This window comes from Aspergillus eucalypticola, assembly GCF_003184535.1.
Source record: "Aspergillus eucalypticola CBS 122712 chromosome Unknown BO83scaffold_31, whole genome shotgun sequence".
In the NCBI taxonomy this organism is placed as follows: domain Eukaryota; kingdom Fungi; phylum Ascomycota; class Eurotiomycetes; order Eurotiales; family Aspergillaceae; genus Aspergillus; species Aspergillus eucalypticola.
The window spans coordinates 358043-373730 of NW_020290305.1; the positions used below are offsets into that span (position 1 = coordinate 358043).

Below are 15688 nucleotides of genomic sequence, written 5' to 3' on the forward strand. Positions count from 1 at the left end.
TCACCTTGCCCGTCCATGTGCATGTCGGTTCGTTTACAGGAATGTCAACAACATGTCCATCCTTGATACAGGATTCAGCAGCCCAATGAACCTGTGCGCATGCGCCGCTCATGGGGAATGTGCTTAGACGAGAGAGACCACCTGCTCACAAACTGACAGCTTCCTGTTCACTCGTTTGGGGGCGCACATACCTCCTACACGGGATTCAATGCTTCGCCTTGCCATCCAAACCTTAGGCTGACAGTGCTTATTGGTCGATACACCCCACACCAGACGAGATGTGAGAGTTCGATCGTGCATTCTGACAACACATACATCAGATCCACGCACTAGTGGCATTGCGGCTGGCTGAAGGTTTCTTTAAGGAGTATTTAAGGAGACCCTTGCAATAGGATGCGACACTTCCACACCAAGACCGCTACGCTGTAATTAATCTCCGCGCCAATACCCTTGAAAACAGCCCATTTCAGCCACATAGTGCTTCAGGAAGGCCAGCAGATCTACGACACCGTATATTCTGAGCACAATCCAGAACCATGACTATCAACACCAAAGCAACGGCAACCGAGGATCGCTCCTCTAAGCCACTTATCGTCATTGCTTGCACGACAATTGTCGGACACACACTTCCATTGCTCCCACACGCCACCGAACTTGCCAAACAAGGCTTCGACGTCTCTTTCATCGGTGGTCGAGAGTTTGAAAGTCTCATCCACAAAACTGGCGCAACTTTCTACCCAATAGAAAACCTATACTCGCTGGAGAGCCTAGAATACGTGGAGACAATTCCCGACCGCATCGCACGCGGTATCTGGAGCCTGAAAACATATTTCATTGACATTACCGCATCCAGAATGAAGTCACTACAAACCGTTCTGGAAAGTCTCCGCGAAAAGCACCCCAACCGCGAGGTCATTCTCATCCAAGAGCTCGGCTATATGGGCACCTGGCCATTCCTTCTCGGCGCACCCCTACCCAAAGGTTACGAGCGATTTCCGAAGACCTTCACATTCTCCACCGCACCCTTGCTCGTTTCAAGCGTCGACACAGCACCGTTCGGCCGCGGTTCACCTCCCGACTCCAGCGACGACGGTCGAGCCCGCAACGCTGCCATGTACGCAGCCGAGAAACCCGTCCGCGATCATCTAGTCGACTACACCAATAGCGTGTATGCATCGCTTGGAGCAACCACAAAAGTAGACCAGTGGGTATTCGACCTGTGGAGCACGGGCCATACCATCCTCCTGCAGCCCTGTTCCCCAAGCTTGGAGTACCCTCGCAGCGACCTTTCGCCGAAGGTCCGTTTTATTGGCGGTACACCACGCGAGAAAATCGACCCGTCCACACCTTTGCCTGAATGGTGGTGTGAGCTGGAGACGAACAGACGTGCGACAGACCCGAAGAAAGTTGTCTTTGTTACCCAGGGTACCATCAAAACTCATTACAAGGACCTAGTCATCCCCACCATGCAAGCCTTCGCCAACCGGTCAGATGTCATGGTCATCAGCGTGCTGGGAGTGAAAGGCGCAGTATTGGACGAGAATCACAAAATACCCGACAACGCCAAAGTCATTGATTATCTCTCATATGATGCGGTGCTTCCGTACGTTGATGTCTTCGTGACAAATGGCGGGTATGGCAGCTTTATGCATGGCGTGATGAACGGAGTGCCCATGGTGTTAGCCGGGACAGTTCGTAAGTGTCCTCATCCTCCCTCTCTCTTTGAGACACCTAATCACTGACAATAAATAGAAGACAAAGGCGAAGTATGCACGCGCGGAGAATGGGCCGGAATCGGAATCAATCTGCGAACTGATACTCCCAGCCCTGAGACCATCCGAGAGAGTGTGGAACGGATATTGAGTGACCCTAAATACAAGGCTCGCTCAGTGGTAATTCAGCGGGAGAACGAGGAACTAGATAGTGTTAGCTCACTACGGCGGTGTATCCTCGAAGACAAGTAATCCACATTTCAAAGTCCAAGATAGGGTACGCGTATCACAACAAAAAGAATTTATCGAAAAGCGAGCCATTCATACTATCCCAATGATACTATAGTTGGGCAAATGCCAAAAAATAATCTTCCACAAATAAGTGAGCACCAATTGCCACCCACCGACTAAAAATAAAGGCAAGATGGCCGAGTTGGTCTAAGGCGTCAGGTTTAGGTCCACCTAAATGAATCAGCTTGTGTTTTGAAAAACAACAAACAAAAGCTTCCTGATCATCTTTCGATGGCGTGGGTTCGAATCCCACTCTTGTCATTATTTTTCTTCACTTCTCTTTTGCTTTTCTTTTTCTTAGTTTCTAATCACCTGCTGGGTTTGTTGCATCTAGTGTTTGTTGATTTTGGTTTGAGGTTTTATGTTGGTGTTTTGTTGAAGGCATGGAAGAGAACTGCTTCGCTTTTTGATTGTGAGGAAGGTATGTACTTTTGGTTTAATTAATATACTATTCTATACTAATGTATACAAGCGAGACCTCGGGCACTACATAGTAAGTTGTTTCATGGGTACACTGATTGCTAAATTCTTGAGGTTAAGTATATAGTACCAACATGGATAGGACCATCAATCGTCGGTTTCAATATTGTGCGTTGCTATTCGCTTCACAGGAGTCAGAATCTCGAGTATACTATAGACACTTGAGCTGAGATTTCAATCCTATATACACCATATATTACACATAAACAAGCAGAGCGGAGAGGGGTATCATCTACTACGTATCGTACAAAAACAACGCCTATACCTTCACTCACGACTTACTCCTTTGACTGTTATCATGATCTCACTCAAATACGGATCCTCAGCCAACTCCTTGGCCGTCTTCCGGTCTTCGGGCAGCCATTGCAAGATATTCCTAGCGAAAGCCAGAAATTCGTCTTTTTCTGTACCCTTGAGACAGGTTACTGTGTCTTCGAGAGTCTGGTTCTCTGGGATGAGGTGCTTGTGTAGGAATTCACCTGTATGCCATGGCGGTGTGTTTTGTGAGTATAGTATCTATACCGGACAATAAAAAGTAGGTAGGGTTGGTATCAACTCACCATTCTCGTCAAAGAAAGGCCCATCGAACCACTCGGCAGGCGAGTTACAAAGCTTTCCGTCTGGATTCCGTAAGCCAATACCGAATGTTCGGTTGAGTCCTTCTTTCTCCCGGGCTATCATTTCCTGGGGTGGCGGGCCCAGAAAGGCTATCATCTGCGCGAGATGAGCGGCTGGGGTGCCTCTTAGGTTTGAGTCGCGGGCGTTGGAGAAGAGAATTTTGTCTTCGATCAGTTCCCACATCTATATCCGATACCTTCTTAGTATGTAGTAGTTCGGTTGTTCGGGTGGGTGGGATACCATTACTCCTAGGTTCCATATGTCGGCGCTGTATGACCAGCCCGCGCCGAGGAGTACCTCGGGTGCGCGGTAGCAATCCGGTTGGATTGGCCAGGTGTTTGTGACGTTGTCGAGTTGGAATTGAGACGATCCAAAATCAGAGAGAACTGGAAGGAAGTCAAGGGATTTGGGGCGGCCGAAGTTGTTGTGGCAGAGATAAATGGTATAGTCGCCGATTGTCTTTTGGGACATAGGTTTTGATGGTTGCGATTGGGCAAAGCTGTGTAAGACTGAAGGGTCTTCAATTGTTATGAGGATGTTGGCCGCTTTTATATCTATGTAGTTGTAACTCATGAGGATGCTGCTGGATATATAGTAGTAGGGATTGTGAGTGGTACTAGCCGGTATGGATGATCTTGCATTCGGAGTGCAAGTAGTCGAGTCCTATAAGGAGGAACTTCATGTAGGCTTTGAAAATGTTAAGAGGAAATGTGTCATTGATGAACCGGCCTTGTAGAAGTGTCAAGGGCTCTCGCAGTGGCTCGTAGGCCAGACAGATGTGTGTCCCATTGGGGCTTTTCTCTTCGAAAGAATCAATGAAGGTTCTCAGAATAGAGTGGCCTAGATGGTTGGGATTGGCGTCGCGGATGCACTTTTCCATATTGAGTTCATGACTTTCGTGGCCTTCTGCGTAGTTGCAGGTGCCGATTTTCAATGTCAGGTAGCGTTCTGGTAGCCATTTCCATCTAGTACGGACCGGGCATTAGCGCTGTGGAGATGAGAAGGGGTTGGCGGCATACTGTTGGAGATCGCGGACAAGCCAGACAGTGGAGCTCGTTCCCCAGCCAAGCTTTGTCAGAGCTTCATATCGATCATTGAAAATGTATCCTGGTTTAACGGGAAAATAGGCACTGGGCTTGAAGCCTGGAACCTTCTCCTCTTCGATCTTGGGTTGGGGAGGAAGCTCCAGGCCGGTGCCATGGAACGAAGTGCGGGACTTGTGCCCTAATGCTGACCAGGCACGAAGTGATTGGGCGAGTCGCTTAGCCATGTTCTACTTACACTTACAGTAGTGGAAGTAGATCGCGAGGGGAGTTGCATGCAAGGTTGCGCTGGATGGAGTGAGAAAGCTGAAAGAAGGACCTGTCAACCCGCATCCCTGCATAGCTTAGATAAGCCTGTCATACAATGAATTCAGTCTGACTCCCTCTTTTTCACGCTCATTTCGTTCAAATTGATGACGGTGACACGGATAAATATTGGACAGACCTGACGGAGTCTCAGCTTTTTTTGTCTAGGCTGACATGCTAATAGAGACGGGGCGTGCCTTAGTGCTTACTAGATGTCTGAGTGCAAGTACTAACACCTGCTAGCGGAGCTTCATTCATTCCATAAGGCTGCGGGGTGCTCAGAGGAATATATAGCGCAGTCACTTCTCCATCAGGCTGCCAATTCTTCTCTCATTTAACAGTATCTCACCAAGCGCTAATAACAGCACATACGCAATGGCATCTTCTTTCCAATCCCCGTTCCCTCTCCCTGGAGTCGAGCACGGCCAACGCATTCTCGCTTCGGTCATCGAGGCCAGAGCCAAAGCAAACAACACCCCACCATGGGTCTCCGTACCGTTCAATGATCAGGACCTGTCACAGGGATTTCGCGATATCAGCTTCAAGGAGCTGAACAACGCCGCCAACCATGCAGCACACTGGTTGAAGCAGAACCTGCCTCCGACGTCTGAGCCATTCCAATGTTTCGCCTATGCTGGACCTAAGGATCTTCGGTACCAGATCCTGGCGGTGGCAGCGGCGAAGGTGCAGAAGGTGGTACGTATGATCCTGCCTCGGATATTCGAAGGATTCCATTCTGAACACTTAGTAGATGGTCCTTCCCTCGCCGCTAGTCACAGCCGAAGCGCAGCTGCACATCCTGGAGAAGAAAGGATGCACAGTCTACTTGAGACCGTCGTCAATGGAAGCGCCGGTTGCAGAGATCCTAAAAGCAGCTCCACATGTCCAGACAATCACCGTGCCAGGCATCGAAGCCTTCATGCAAGAAGCAGAAGCAGAGCCAATCAACTACAGCAAGACATACGAGGAAGGTAGAGCAGATCCATGGCTAGTATTCCACACATCAGGCACAACAGGTAACCCCTTCCCCCTCTTCTCACCCACAATCAATAAAATATACAAACTATCCCAGGAAACCCCAAACCAGTAACCTACACGCACGAAATGATGGCCGGAGCCGACATTGTCGCCTCACTCCCAGACATCGGCGAGACCCAAATCCACCACTACGCCCAGCGCCGCTGCTACACCCCACTCCCATCCCTCCACGTACGCCCTTCCCCTCTCCATACCCCCAATCCACCCCAACCCCTAACTTAAACCCCAACCAGTTCGTAGGCATGGCCCTCTCCCTCTCCATGACAACCTTCATCCACATGACGGCCGTAATCGGCCCACCAACCCCACCGACCCCCTCCACCATAATCTCCCTCCTCAAGCACGGCAACATCACCACGGCAATGTTCCCCCCGGCCCTAATCGACGCCCTAGCCCTCACCCCAGAGGGCCTCTCCGCCCTCCGCTCCCTCCAATACATCCACTACGCCGGCGCCCCCTTATCTCGCAAAACCGCCTCCCTCCTACTCCCCCACGTCCCCGTAATCCCCGGAGTCGGCAGCACCGAATCCGGCGGGTACTTCACAGAACTGCACCCATACCAGAGCGACGCATGGGACTACCTAACCTTCAACAAGCAGCACACAGGGGTAGTATTCGAACCTCGCGGCCACGACTCAACCACCGAATCCCAACTACACGAACTAGTCTTCATCCGCTCCCCTACCTGCGCCCTCCAACCCATATTCAAACTGTACCCGGACCTCACACGCTTCGAAACGAAGGATCTATGGCAAGAGCACCCGATCCACAAGGGACTATGGAAGATTATCGGACGGGTCGATGACTACGTGTATTTATCGCACGGGGACGGGGTTAATGCTGCGCTGTTGGAGCAGGAGATTGTAGCGCATCCGGAGGTCAAGAATGCGTTGGTTGGGGGACATGGAAGGGATAGACCGGTGTTGGTGGTTGAGGCTGTGGAGGGGGTGGATGTAGAGGATGAAGGGAAGAGGAGGGAGTATGTGGAGTCATTGAGGCCGTATATTGAAAAGGTTAATGGACGGTGTCATGAGTGTGTACGGTTGGGGACGGAGAGGGTAGTTGTAGCGAGCAGGGAGAAGCCGTTTGTGTTGACGGGGAAGGGCAGTGTCGCGCGATGGAGGACGTTGGAGTTGTATGAGGGGGAGATTGGGGAGGTTTGTGCGTAGTATTACTTATTAGTAGATTAGTACTAGGGGATGGATGTTCAGAATCCGAAGGTAATTGAGAGCCATGTGGGTGGGTGGTTGCGTTGTTTTGATCATGGTAGGCGGGTTTGTTCTCCGCTAATATAGATCTACAACTGTAAATATAGATTGCAACTGTGCGGGAATTTGATATTCCTAGTATTTTTCGATTATATACACCCAACTCCTCAAAATCTGGCCCATGCAATCCACCATTCGTTTATTACAATAGACCAAACCGTTACTTTTTTTTTCGCATATACACATCAATTCAATCCAGGAGAATCATGTCCCATCTTCGCCAAACAAATCAATGGGTATCTAGATATCCGTCAACCAAGCCATCCCAAAACTTCATTACAAGCACGCCAAGACAAACAATTCACAACTCCAAACGCGCTATACATAAACTAATCCTCAAATCAATCAACAATACGCACCCGCACGCCGTCCATTCCCATCGACGACGTCAACTGATCCATCCAGTCCGTCGTCGGACCCTGCTTATAGTCCGGAGTGATGAGCGACTCCACAACGAGCTGGGGATGCCCCGGCGAGCTAGACGGGGTCTGCGGAGAGCTGTACTCCGACGCCGGACTGACCACACTTTCCGGAGATGGCGGGTTGGATAGCAGACGAGCTTCTTTTTGTAGGGTTTCACGCTGGCTGGGGTCCAGCATGATGACGAGGTAATTCAAGATTGTGAGTCCGGCGTGCACGCCCCGCGTGACATGCGCCGAATATCCCTCGAAGAAGAATTGCGGCAGTGGTCCGATGAACCCGCGCGGCTTACTGTGGCCGGCACGGAGCATGGAGATGGACACGCCGAACTCGGTGTGGATACCGCGCAGGGCAGCGCGGGTAGCTTGTACGCTTTGCAGCAAGGGGGGTTCGAGCTTGGCCCGTTTGGTCAAGGGCAGGGAGAGTAGATCGCGGACGCGTTTGACGTAACCGGGGATCTTTATTATTTCGCGCAGGCCCCGGTCGACGACGTCCGTATACAATGACGAATCGGGCAGCTTGGCATTATCGTCGGAGATCTGCTCGTTGAGGCATTGCCATTCAGGCTCCTCGAGAAAGCAGGCTTCGCCCTCAATGAGGGCAGCGGAGACAAGGATCGGTCGGTAGACGATGTACATGGCACGACCGAAGCCATAGAGATGGGCCTTTGGGCCACGGAGTTTCAGCAGTGCGCGGATGCCATGGGCGTGGTGGATCCACGCCTCTGGGCCGGTGCAGTGGTGCTTTTCGAACACGGCGAGCACGATTGCAGTGGAGAGGGCTTCGTCGGATTTGGCGGTCGACTCGTCGGCAAGAAGGCCGGCGAGACCGCCGAGAGAGCGGGTGTAAAAGGAGCGCGCGACTTCATTGAGTTCAGGGATATCGTAGAGGGAGGCGGTATAAGACAAGGTGCAGGCCCGGATGGCCCAGTCGAAGCATGAGTTCATGGCGCCACGTCGACGGTCGACATATTCGACCCAATTGACGGGCACGCGAGTTTCGGTGCATTTGAAGAAGCAAGGGAAGGCAGTGAGAACGTAATTGGTGAAGATCTGGGTTTGTTGCGCGGAGACCGCAGTGACGGTCAGAGACGGCGAGACGGATTCGTCCATTGACAGCGGCAGCGGGGCGAATCGCACGTCGCGCCCGCGGGCCGAACCTGGAGACGGCGGGTCCCTCTCGCGGGGCGGGCGGGGGACAAGTTGCGACGACGCGGTGGAGGTGGAAGTAGAAGAGGTAGTGGAAGTGGTCGGTGAGATTGAAGTGCGATAACGTTGTTGGAGTGCAGGTACTTCGTTGCGGAATTTGAAGGTTCGGGTCTGACTTAGACAAGGCACAGTGCGAGTTTTGCAGTGGTTACAGGGAGATTTGCCGTCACACTAAAAAGAGAGCCAATGCTGACGGTTAGAACCTGACCTCAAACACACACACACACACAGGGGCGGACACCCGGAGAATTAAATGCAGCAACAGCAGAAGCCTGGTGGGTACCGTGTGGTCCAAAAAGGAATGTCGGCAGTTGACATCTGGGCAGAATTAGGGGGGGGGCAAAGCATGCAGCAACAGACAAAGAAGTAGCAGCCAACATCTGTGCAACACAGGGTTCAGGGGTCGAGCACAAGGAGAGGAATGGCGACTAGTAGACGCCAGGACGGGCGGCCCGATGCTTGGGGGAGGACAGTAAACAATGAATGAAGCCAACGACCAACACGGAACCATCAGTGATTCGATTATGATTCGTATCACTCACACACGCACCTGAAGATGGGCGTCAGCGCAGGCCCGACAACCGCGTGGCACTCGGACCATGCTGAAGATAGATCAACAGCCCCAGCCAGACCGGTGCGATCTGGCAGCCAAGGCATGGAGAAAATGTGAGGCAAGGACGCAGGGGGTGCGCGCGGGGAAGGGAGTGAGGGAGATCGAGCGACGTGAGAAAAAGGAGGGGGGGGATGAAAGGAGGCAAGTGGAGGGAGAAAAGAGAGAAGATGAGTCGAATACGAGTGAGAGTAGTGTGAGAATGAGAGGGGAGTGTATGAGCGAGAGAAAGCGAGGGGTTGTGTGAGAGAGAAAGAGAGAAGGGGAGAAAGGAACGGGGAGAAGGCAATAATTGGGAGGAGGAGGAGGAGAAGAAGGGAAGGATGGCGATGAATGAATGGAATGGATGGATGGATGGTGGATTTGGAGGTGGAGCACGCATCGGCAGGGCTGGGCGAAAGAGTCTGGACTCAATTGGTTGCGAGGAAATCATGGACCAGAGGGACGGCCTTCAACTCTCTCCAGGATTATTCCCAAGAAACTCCAAGGATTGACGGATGGCCTCGAGTTTGGCCGGGTGATTCTAACTGATTGGCCCGCTGCATGTCCGGATCGACACCGGGAGGCGATCCATCATCTCATCCTGTCTCTTTTTTCTTTCTCTTTCTTTCTCACTGACTGCTACTTGTCCCAAGGAGGAGGATTATACTGGTGTTACTCAACAGCTACTACTACTACTGCTACTACTACTCACAACCTGCAAAACATCCATCCATCCATCCATCCATCCATCCATCACAAAGAAGAAGAAGATTCTCCGATTATCCCCCACACGAACCCTCCCATGTGCCATCCATCCAAACCCACACAATACTCAAACCTTATACAAAGCAAGCAAAGCAAAACCCGCATACTAGCAATAAACTTCCCCCTCCCGACCGCACACAAGGAATAATTCAAAAAACTCTGTTGAAATTCCATCCACGTCTAGATCCCTGCCCGGTTAAAATCGGAAAAGCACACCCGTTCCTGACCGTCTTTATAATTGGCGGATACTAGAACCAGGAAGTTAGTACTAGTACTAATAACTCGCAGGAACAATAGAACCATCCTACTAACTATACTTATTTATGTGGGATGATCATCATGACACAGATGTATGTATGGTAAGAGAGAAAAGGAAAGAAATAAAAAATAAAAAAAGACAAGAAAAGATAGAGCATCATGCACGGTGCCCAATGTAGTCCATCCGGTCCGTGATGCGTGATGATCGTGCAGATGAAGAATCCATCATTCGTCACTGGATGATAAGGGAAAGGGGAAAAGAGAGAAAAAGCAAATTAATACTCACTAATGGGGGACAGATCCCGGTTCTCGGGATGAGTCCGGCCTTTGTATTTCAAAAAAAAATTAAAATGAGGAAACTAGTATATTTACTTATTTGAAGGTTAAAAGGATATATTTAGTATATTGCTTGTTTGTTTTTGGTTGGTTGCTGGCTGCCTACTAGTACTATGTATCACCGAATCAAATCCCGGGTGATGTGGATGCTTTTAGTTAGTGAGTAGTTACTCGCTACTTAGTACTAGTTGCTGGAAGGTATTGGTAAAGAAGATGCGATGTGTAATCCTTTGAATGAGCATACTCAATCAGTCACAAATTCTGGTCCAACGCAAACCGCTATTCGATGGATGAGCTGTCTGTATCTGTCTATAGTCACTGCAATAGTAGTGTTGACACATGCGAGGTAGTAACGCCGCTACAAAAACAACCTGCCAGAAAATAATCAAAATAACAGCTAAACGACTATGTACATACAAAGCATTCATAACTATTTTCATCGGCCGGGAATTGATCACCCTCTTACCCGTCTGTACATACCCGGGTGGTCACTAACGGCCATAGTTCCGGCTCCAGCAAGAAGTAGAAATGTAGACGGACGATCAACCGGATGCCGCCATAAGCAGCCGACCAACTACCGGCATTTCGTTAATGCCAAGGCGTGGCGGTGGATTCCAAGCTTGGGCGCATTTATCAAGTCAATACGAGCAGTAATGGGAATCCTGAAGAATGAGCAAACAACAAAAAAAGAAAACAAGCAGCAGCCAAGTCACAAATATGGATGAAAAGGAAGCGAAAACAGATAAAGCATGTCAACAGTTAGCGCCAATTCACCAGGAGGAGAGTTTCACCATCCAAGACGTATCAAGGAAGTGCAGAAGCAACCATGGGCATAATGCGACCGGCCCGCCCAACTAGACAGCAGCAAGTGATAGTGTTGTTGTAGTCGTTGGCCGAACTCTATCCCTACACCAGCCCATCGTACAACGACAGCGCGCTGACAATGGTCTCGTCCCGCTTGCTGCCCTCCTTGAACTCCTCCATGTCGAGACTGCCGTTCTCATCCTTGTCCATCATGCGGAAGATCTTGCGCACCCGTTTCTCCGGTGTGTCCTCGTCTTCGGGCAATTTGACCATCGAGCCCACCTATGGTGCAGAGAAAGAAGGGGGGGTCAGCCGGCGTGGGGGCCAAAATATGGAACGGCGACTAGGCGCGCAGCACTTACCATCTTGTAGATTGCCTCTACGATCGCCAACATTTCGTCATACGTGATCTTACCATCACCATCGATGTCATACAATTGGAAGGCCCAGTCCAGCTTGTCCTCCATCTTGCCGCGCGACGTGACCGACAAGGCGCAGATAAACTCTTTGAAATCGATCATGCCGCTGTTATCCGAGTCGAACACGCGAAACACATAATTTGCGAATGACGACGGGTCGCCAAAAGGGAAAAACTGCCGGTATATTTTCTGGAATTCCTCCTTGGTGAGTGTCCCCGACGGACAGTCCTTCAAGAATCCTGCCCCGCAGCGATTCGTCAGCGGTTGTTTCTACACCAAGGAAAGGAAATATCGCCGGAGGAAACCGGTCGCAAACGCATGATATATCTGTCACACACCTTTATACCATTGTTGAAGTTCCTTCTTGTCGAAATGCGTGGCCTTTTGAAGTTCTTCCAGCTGGGAGGGGGACAACTTCGACTGTCTGAAAGACCGGTGAATAAATTAGTTTGATGCGGACAAGCGGGGCACACGACGTCCGGGGTAGCAGGGGTAATTCTAAGGGGATAAAAGTAGGGTGCCAGAGAGGAAAGATGGACAAGCATCAGACAACTTCCATCAGGATCTGTATTACTCCGCAGCGCAGTCATTGTTGCTAGAGTGCGACCATCCATGGGTGTCCGTTGTCCTGCCCGAGGGGGTTCCCTTGTTGTTCCTGGCCAGACCCATGCGGAGCGATCGGAAAAGCGCAGCACTTACGACTTGCCCATCTTCAGATCACACACACGCTCCAAGCGCTCGGCTCGAATGTAGAATGTCTTTGTAAAGAGGAAAAAATTCGCTAGGATCGATGTATCACGGTGAGAATACGCGATGAAACGGGGTCTCTCGGAAGGCGCGGGGTAGAGGAAAGTTTGGGTTGGATTGATAAGAGCGTGCGCTGCTTGGCCGAGGGGCAGAAGAAAGGGCGGTCGATCGGATTGAACCAGCACGGCTGACAAAGTAGGTAGGTATTGTTGAATGCTAGGTCAGAGGGAGAAAGTGCAGATCAAAAGCTGAGACAGCGGAAAACGGAGAGGAAAGAAAGGCTTCGTGGCGATGGCAGGAGAAAGAGTCGGGGATGCTGGAAGAGCCGCGGGTCCAGAACACGGCGGCTTGGCGGCTTCACTTTGTGACGAGGTTTGAAGCGTAAGCGGTTTGAGATCCACGGCTCCTACTCGCTCATCCACCAATTGTTCCCCTCCGCCTTCCCGTCCCCCTGCTTCTTCTACCTTCTTCTACGTCGGCCTAGAGCGGTCGAGGCTATCTGCTCCGATCTACTTTCACATCTTATTTCTGCATCCGTACTATGCACGGCCCGTATCGTACATTCAATCGTGCGCGTCCCTCATTTCTAATCCTGCCAACGGGCGTCGCCTGCCGAACACCCGCGTCCAGTCTTTCCGACTTCTCTATGTACACATCATAACCATTACAAGCGCGAGTGAAGCAAAGAACCAAAACCAACAGATGCGAATTTCAAACACAGCTATACAGGGGATATCCTAGCCCAGCACCATCCAGAACGCATCAAAGCGAATTTTACGATGTATATATCGAAAAAGCACAGTTGCGTGAAGCGTCCTTGCGGTCACCGCGCGTGCTGAGTCGGTGCGGATTTCCCTCCTGCGACTGCACCGGAGGAGATTTCGGCAATTCTACGACTCCGGGGGCGGGCCGCGCCGCGACGAGCGATCGCTCATGTCAGAATTTTGTAACGGCTTAATCGACTTTGATGGAGCCGTAGATACGCTGCACGAACGCCCAGCTGGCGAAAAATCCGATGGATCCTAGTCACAGGGTCAGTGGAGTGAGTCTTTCGGGAAGCTCGCAAGGGTCCTTACCAGTCAAGATGAAGACAATAAATCCGAGGAGAGCGGAGTAGCCGACATACAACACCGCGCCGGTGAAACCACCGAAGCTGACCCGGGTGATCCAGAACAGAATTGCGTTCAAGAAGACGTACCCGCCGGTCATTCCCGCGCCGGCAAACGCCCGCCAGTGCCACCGGTAATTTTCGGCGCACAGCAAGAAGTACACCAGAAGCACGGTCGTGGCAGCAGATGTGATAACCATCAACCCGTAGCAGAGGAACAGGAAGCCAAACATGTAGTAGATCTTGTTCGTCCACAGCGAGGTCATAATAAAGTAGAGCTCCACAAAGATCGCTCCGAAGGGGAGGATACCGGTCAACAGCAGAGAGGGAACAGTACGCAGCGTACCCGTCATCGGAGGGACCTGGCGGGGGATCTGGTTGGTCTTGGTGGGACCTTCAATAGCCTACAAGCAATTAGCAACCGTCGTGGAGATGCGGAGTAGGCGACTTACACGTTGCTTGAATCCCAGCCAGCTTCCCGCAACACTTAGCGGCACGCTGATCACGAACCAGATCAGGACCAGGGCAAGCATAGTGCCAAAGGGCACGGCACCACTCGATCCCTTGGCCCAAACGAACAGGTTCAGAAGGAAGAACATGCCAAAGATGAGCGCGGGAACCAGCACTGGGGTCATGATAATGTTGCGTTTCCAGGCATCGCCGCCCAGCGATTTGTAGACTCGGGCCGATACGTAGCCGCCAATGAAGCCGAAAAGCGTATAGATCAGAAGAATTGCAGTGGCCAGGAAGCCACGGTTCGCGGGTGAGAGCAGACCAAAGAGTGCGAAAACTATAGCCATTAGCAAAAAGAACTGTCTGATTTGCAAAGGATGTACCTACCAACAGTCACGCCCGTCATCATGAAAAGCTGAGCTCCGTTACCGACAAGCACACTCAGAAGCAGCGGGGACTTGGGGCACCGGAACACGTCTCCGTGCACCAACTTCCATCCGGAATCCTCCTGGATACCGTCTTCCACCGCCGCGGACGTGCTGTCGAAGTCGTCTAGATTGATCATGTCTAGACGGTTGTACCGGGCAATGTCCTTCTTCAGAGCCCTAACCAAGATCATGCTCACCATCGCGACCAGGAAGACCACGAACACAGCCGAGTTGATCAAGGAGAACCAATGAATCTTCGGGTCGTAGACATGAAGGTATTTGTCCCAACGAGTGGCCCATGCGGTGGGCGACTCACGCCAGTACACACTGTAAGTCCATGTGACCGCAGTCTCGCCCTCCTCGTTCAAGGTGATGCCGACACCATCGCCATCGCACTGGGCGGTACCATCCTCCGAGACCATGGAGTTGCGCCGGGACTCCGGCTGCACGAGCACGCCAACAACACGGTACTTGTCCTGGTTTCCATAGCCGACACGGTGATACTCGATGAGGATTTCGAAGTGGTTGTTCAAGACCGGCTGTCCCTCGTCGTTGATCGATCCCAGAGCGAACCCGGGGCTGTAAAACTTGGTCTGCGTCACGGCCTCCATGTTAATCTGCGCCCCAGGAAGCCCATCTACCAGCCAGTTGATGTTGTATCCTTGTTGAATTCGGCGGTTGACGAACTTGGCGCTGCGGGCATCAAACGAGGCCGGGCCGCAGACAGCCTTGCAGGTCTCGTTCTTGCCCATGTGCAGCTCGAACGGCGACGTCTGGATACGGTCTCCGAACAGGATGCTTCCCAGCGACTCTCGAACATCCTTGGGACCTTCTGGGGGAGCACAGAAATGGAAGGCCGGGTGGTAGTAGTCATAGGAGAAGACGGAATGGAGCTGTTCATCCTGCTGCGCTAGGCCGGGCGTAAGATGGTTGACATAGAGTGGTACCGATTGACCTTCATCGTAGGATGTAGGCGCAACTCCGGGAAGATAGAAAGCGGCGGACAATGAAGGGGCAGTGAGGAGGAGGGCGGCGATGGACGAAGATCGTTTGTTGAACCACATGGTGGGTATCTCTATTCCAGCGCGGTATTAGTTAGTTCTTGTCGGTCGCTGGCGGATGTCCCTGGGGTTCGGCTGGACCCAAGCTTCAAGTGGCATACATACAGGCTACAGTTTCCACGCCACAAGCGATTTTCAAGCTCGCATGGGTTGGGGGTGGTCCGGGTAGTAACCACCTACTTGAGATGGAGACCAGGAATTCTTAACGAGGAATTGAACCGAAACCGGGCTCTTCGCTGAGAGAAGAACGCCTTGCCCGGATGCATTGAGGCCAGCTCGCGCACTTGGGCGCACGTGAACTTCGTATGTCTGACTAAGCCGATGCCTATCGAC

The 15688-nt window shown here is 51.6% G+C and overlaps 7 protein-coding genes and 1 non-coding gene across 8 annotated transcripts; 4 read left to right on the top strand and 4 right to left on the bottom strand.

Moving 5' to 3' along the window:
- Positions 1 to 536: 536 nt before the first annotated feature.
- BO83DRAFT_369414 (UDP-Glycosyltransferase/glycogen phosphorylase) lies at positions 537 to 2029 on the top strand (the record flags this gene model as incomplete). Its single annotated transcript, XM_025529861.1, has 2 exons — positions 537 to 1695; positions 1753 to 2029. 2 exons carry the CDS (start codon positions 537 to 539, stop codon positions 1962 to 1964), a joined length of 1371 nt encoding a protein of 456 aa, XP_025383912.1. The 3' UTR covers positions 1965 to 2029.
- A 20-nt stretch (positions 2030 to 2049) lies between these two features.
- On the top strand, positions 2050 to 2634 carry BO83DRAFT_142357 (uncharacterized protein). Its single transcript, XM_025526177.1, has 3 exons — positions 2050 to 2094; positions 2156 to 2424; positions 2476 to 2634. Exons 2-3 carry the CDS (start codon positions 2235 to 2237, stop codon positions 2526 to 2528), a joined length of 243 nt encoding a protein of 80 aa, XP_025383913.1. The 5' UTR covers positions 2050 to 2094; positions 2156 to 2234; the 3' UTR covers positions 2529 to 2634.
- BO83DRAFT_t234 lies at positions 2131 to 2264 on the top strand. Its single transcript has one exon. It is a non-coding gene; the product is annotated as a tRNA-Leu (tRNA).
- Positions 2635 to 2651: 17 nt separating the features above from the next.
- On the bottom strand, positions 2652 to 4463 carry BO83DRAFT_369418 (kinase domain-containing protein). Its single transcript, XM_025529862.1, has 5 exons — positions 4121 to 4463; positions 3723 to 4066; positions 3342 to 3655; positions 3044 to 3284; positions 2652 to 2962 (listed from the first exon to the last, which is right to left on the bottom strand). Exons 1-5 carry the CDS (start codon positions 4369 to 4371, stop codon positions 2751 to 2753), a joined length of 1362 nt encoding a protein of 453 aa, XP_025383914.1. The 5' UTR covers positions 4372 to 4463; the 3' UTR covers positions 2652 to 2750.
- A 104-nt stretch (positions 4464 to 4567) lies between these two features.
- BO83DRAFT_369420 (putative AMP-binding enzyme) lies at positions 4568 to 6657 on the top strand (the record flags this gene model as incomplete). Its single annotated transcript, XM_025529863.1, has 4 exons — positions 4568 to 5146; positions 5202 to 5466; positions 5523 to 5659; positions 5722 to 6657. The coding sequence occupies exons 1-4, from the start codon at positions 4826 to 4828 to the stop codon at positions 6655 to 6657; spliced, it is 1659 nt and encodes a 552-aa protein (XP_025383915.1). The 5' UTR covers positions 4568 to 4825.
- A 198-nt stretch (positions 6658 to 6855) lies between these two features.
- BO83DRAFT_420508 (uncharacterized protein) lies at positions 6856 to 9284 on the bottom strand. The gene is made up of 2 exons (XM_025534938.1): positions 8935 to 9284; positions 6856 to 8555 (listed from the first exon to the last, which is right to left on the bottom strand). Exons 1-2 carry the CDS (start codon positions 8983 to 8985, stop codon positions 7098 to 7100), a joined length of 1509 nt encoding a protein of 502 aa, XP_025383916.1. The 5' UTR covers positions 8986 to 9284; the 3' UTR covers positions 6856 to 7097.
- A 1866-nt stretch (positions 9285 to 11150) lies between these two features.
- Positions 11151 to 12407, bottom strand: BO83DRAFT_142369 (EF-hand domain-containing protein). Its single transcript, XM_025526178.1, has 4 exons — positions 12258 to 12407; positions 11897 to 11982; positions 11502 to 11797; positions 11151 to 11421 (listed from the first exon to the last, which is right to left on the bottom strand). The coding sequence occupies exons 1-4, from the start codon at positions 12266 to 12268 to the stop codon at positions 11242 to 11244; spliced, it is 573 nt and encodes a 190-aa protein (XP_025383917.1). The 5' UTR covers positions 12269 to 12407; the 3' UTR covers positions 11151 to 11241.
- A 400-nt stretch (positions 12408 to 12807) lies between these two features.
- Positions 12808 to 15598, bottom strand: BO83DRAFT_382029 (transmembrane 9 family protein). Its single transcript, XM_025532134.1, has 5 exons — positions 15461 to 15598; positions 14254 to 15369; positions 13866 to 14203; positions 13382 to 13817; positions 12808 to 13327 (listed from the first exon to the last, which is right to left on the bottom strand). The coding sequence occupies exons 2-5, from the start codon at positions 15356 to 15358 to the stop codon at positions 13260 to 13262; spliced, it is 1947 nt and encodes a 648-aa protein (XP_025383918.1). The 5' UTR covers positions 15359 to 15369; positions 15461 to 15598; the 3' UTR covers positions 12808 to 13259.
- Between the last annotated feature and the right edge of the window lie 90 nt (positions 15599 to 15688).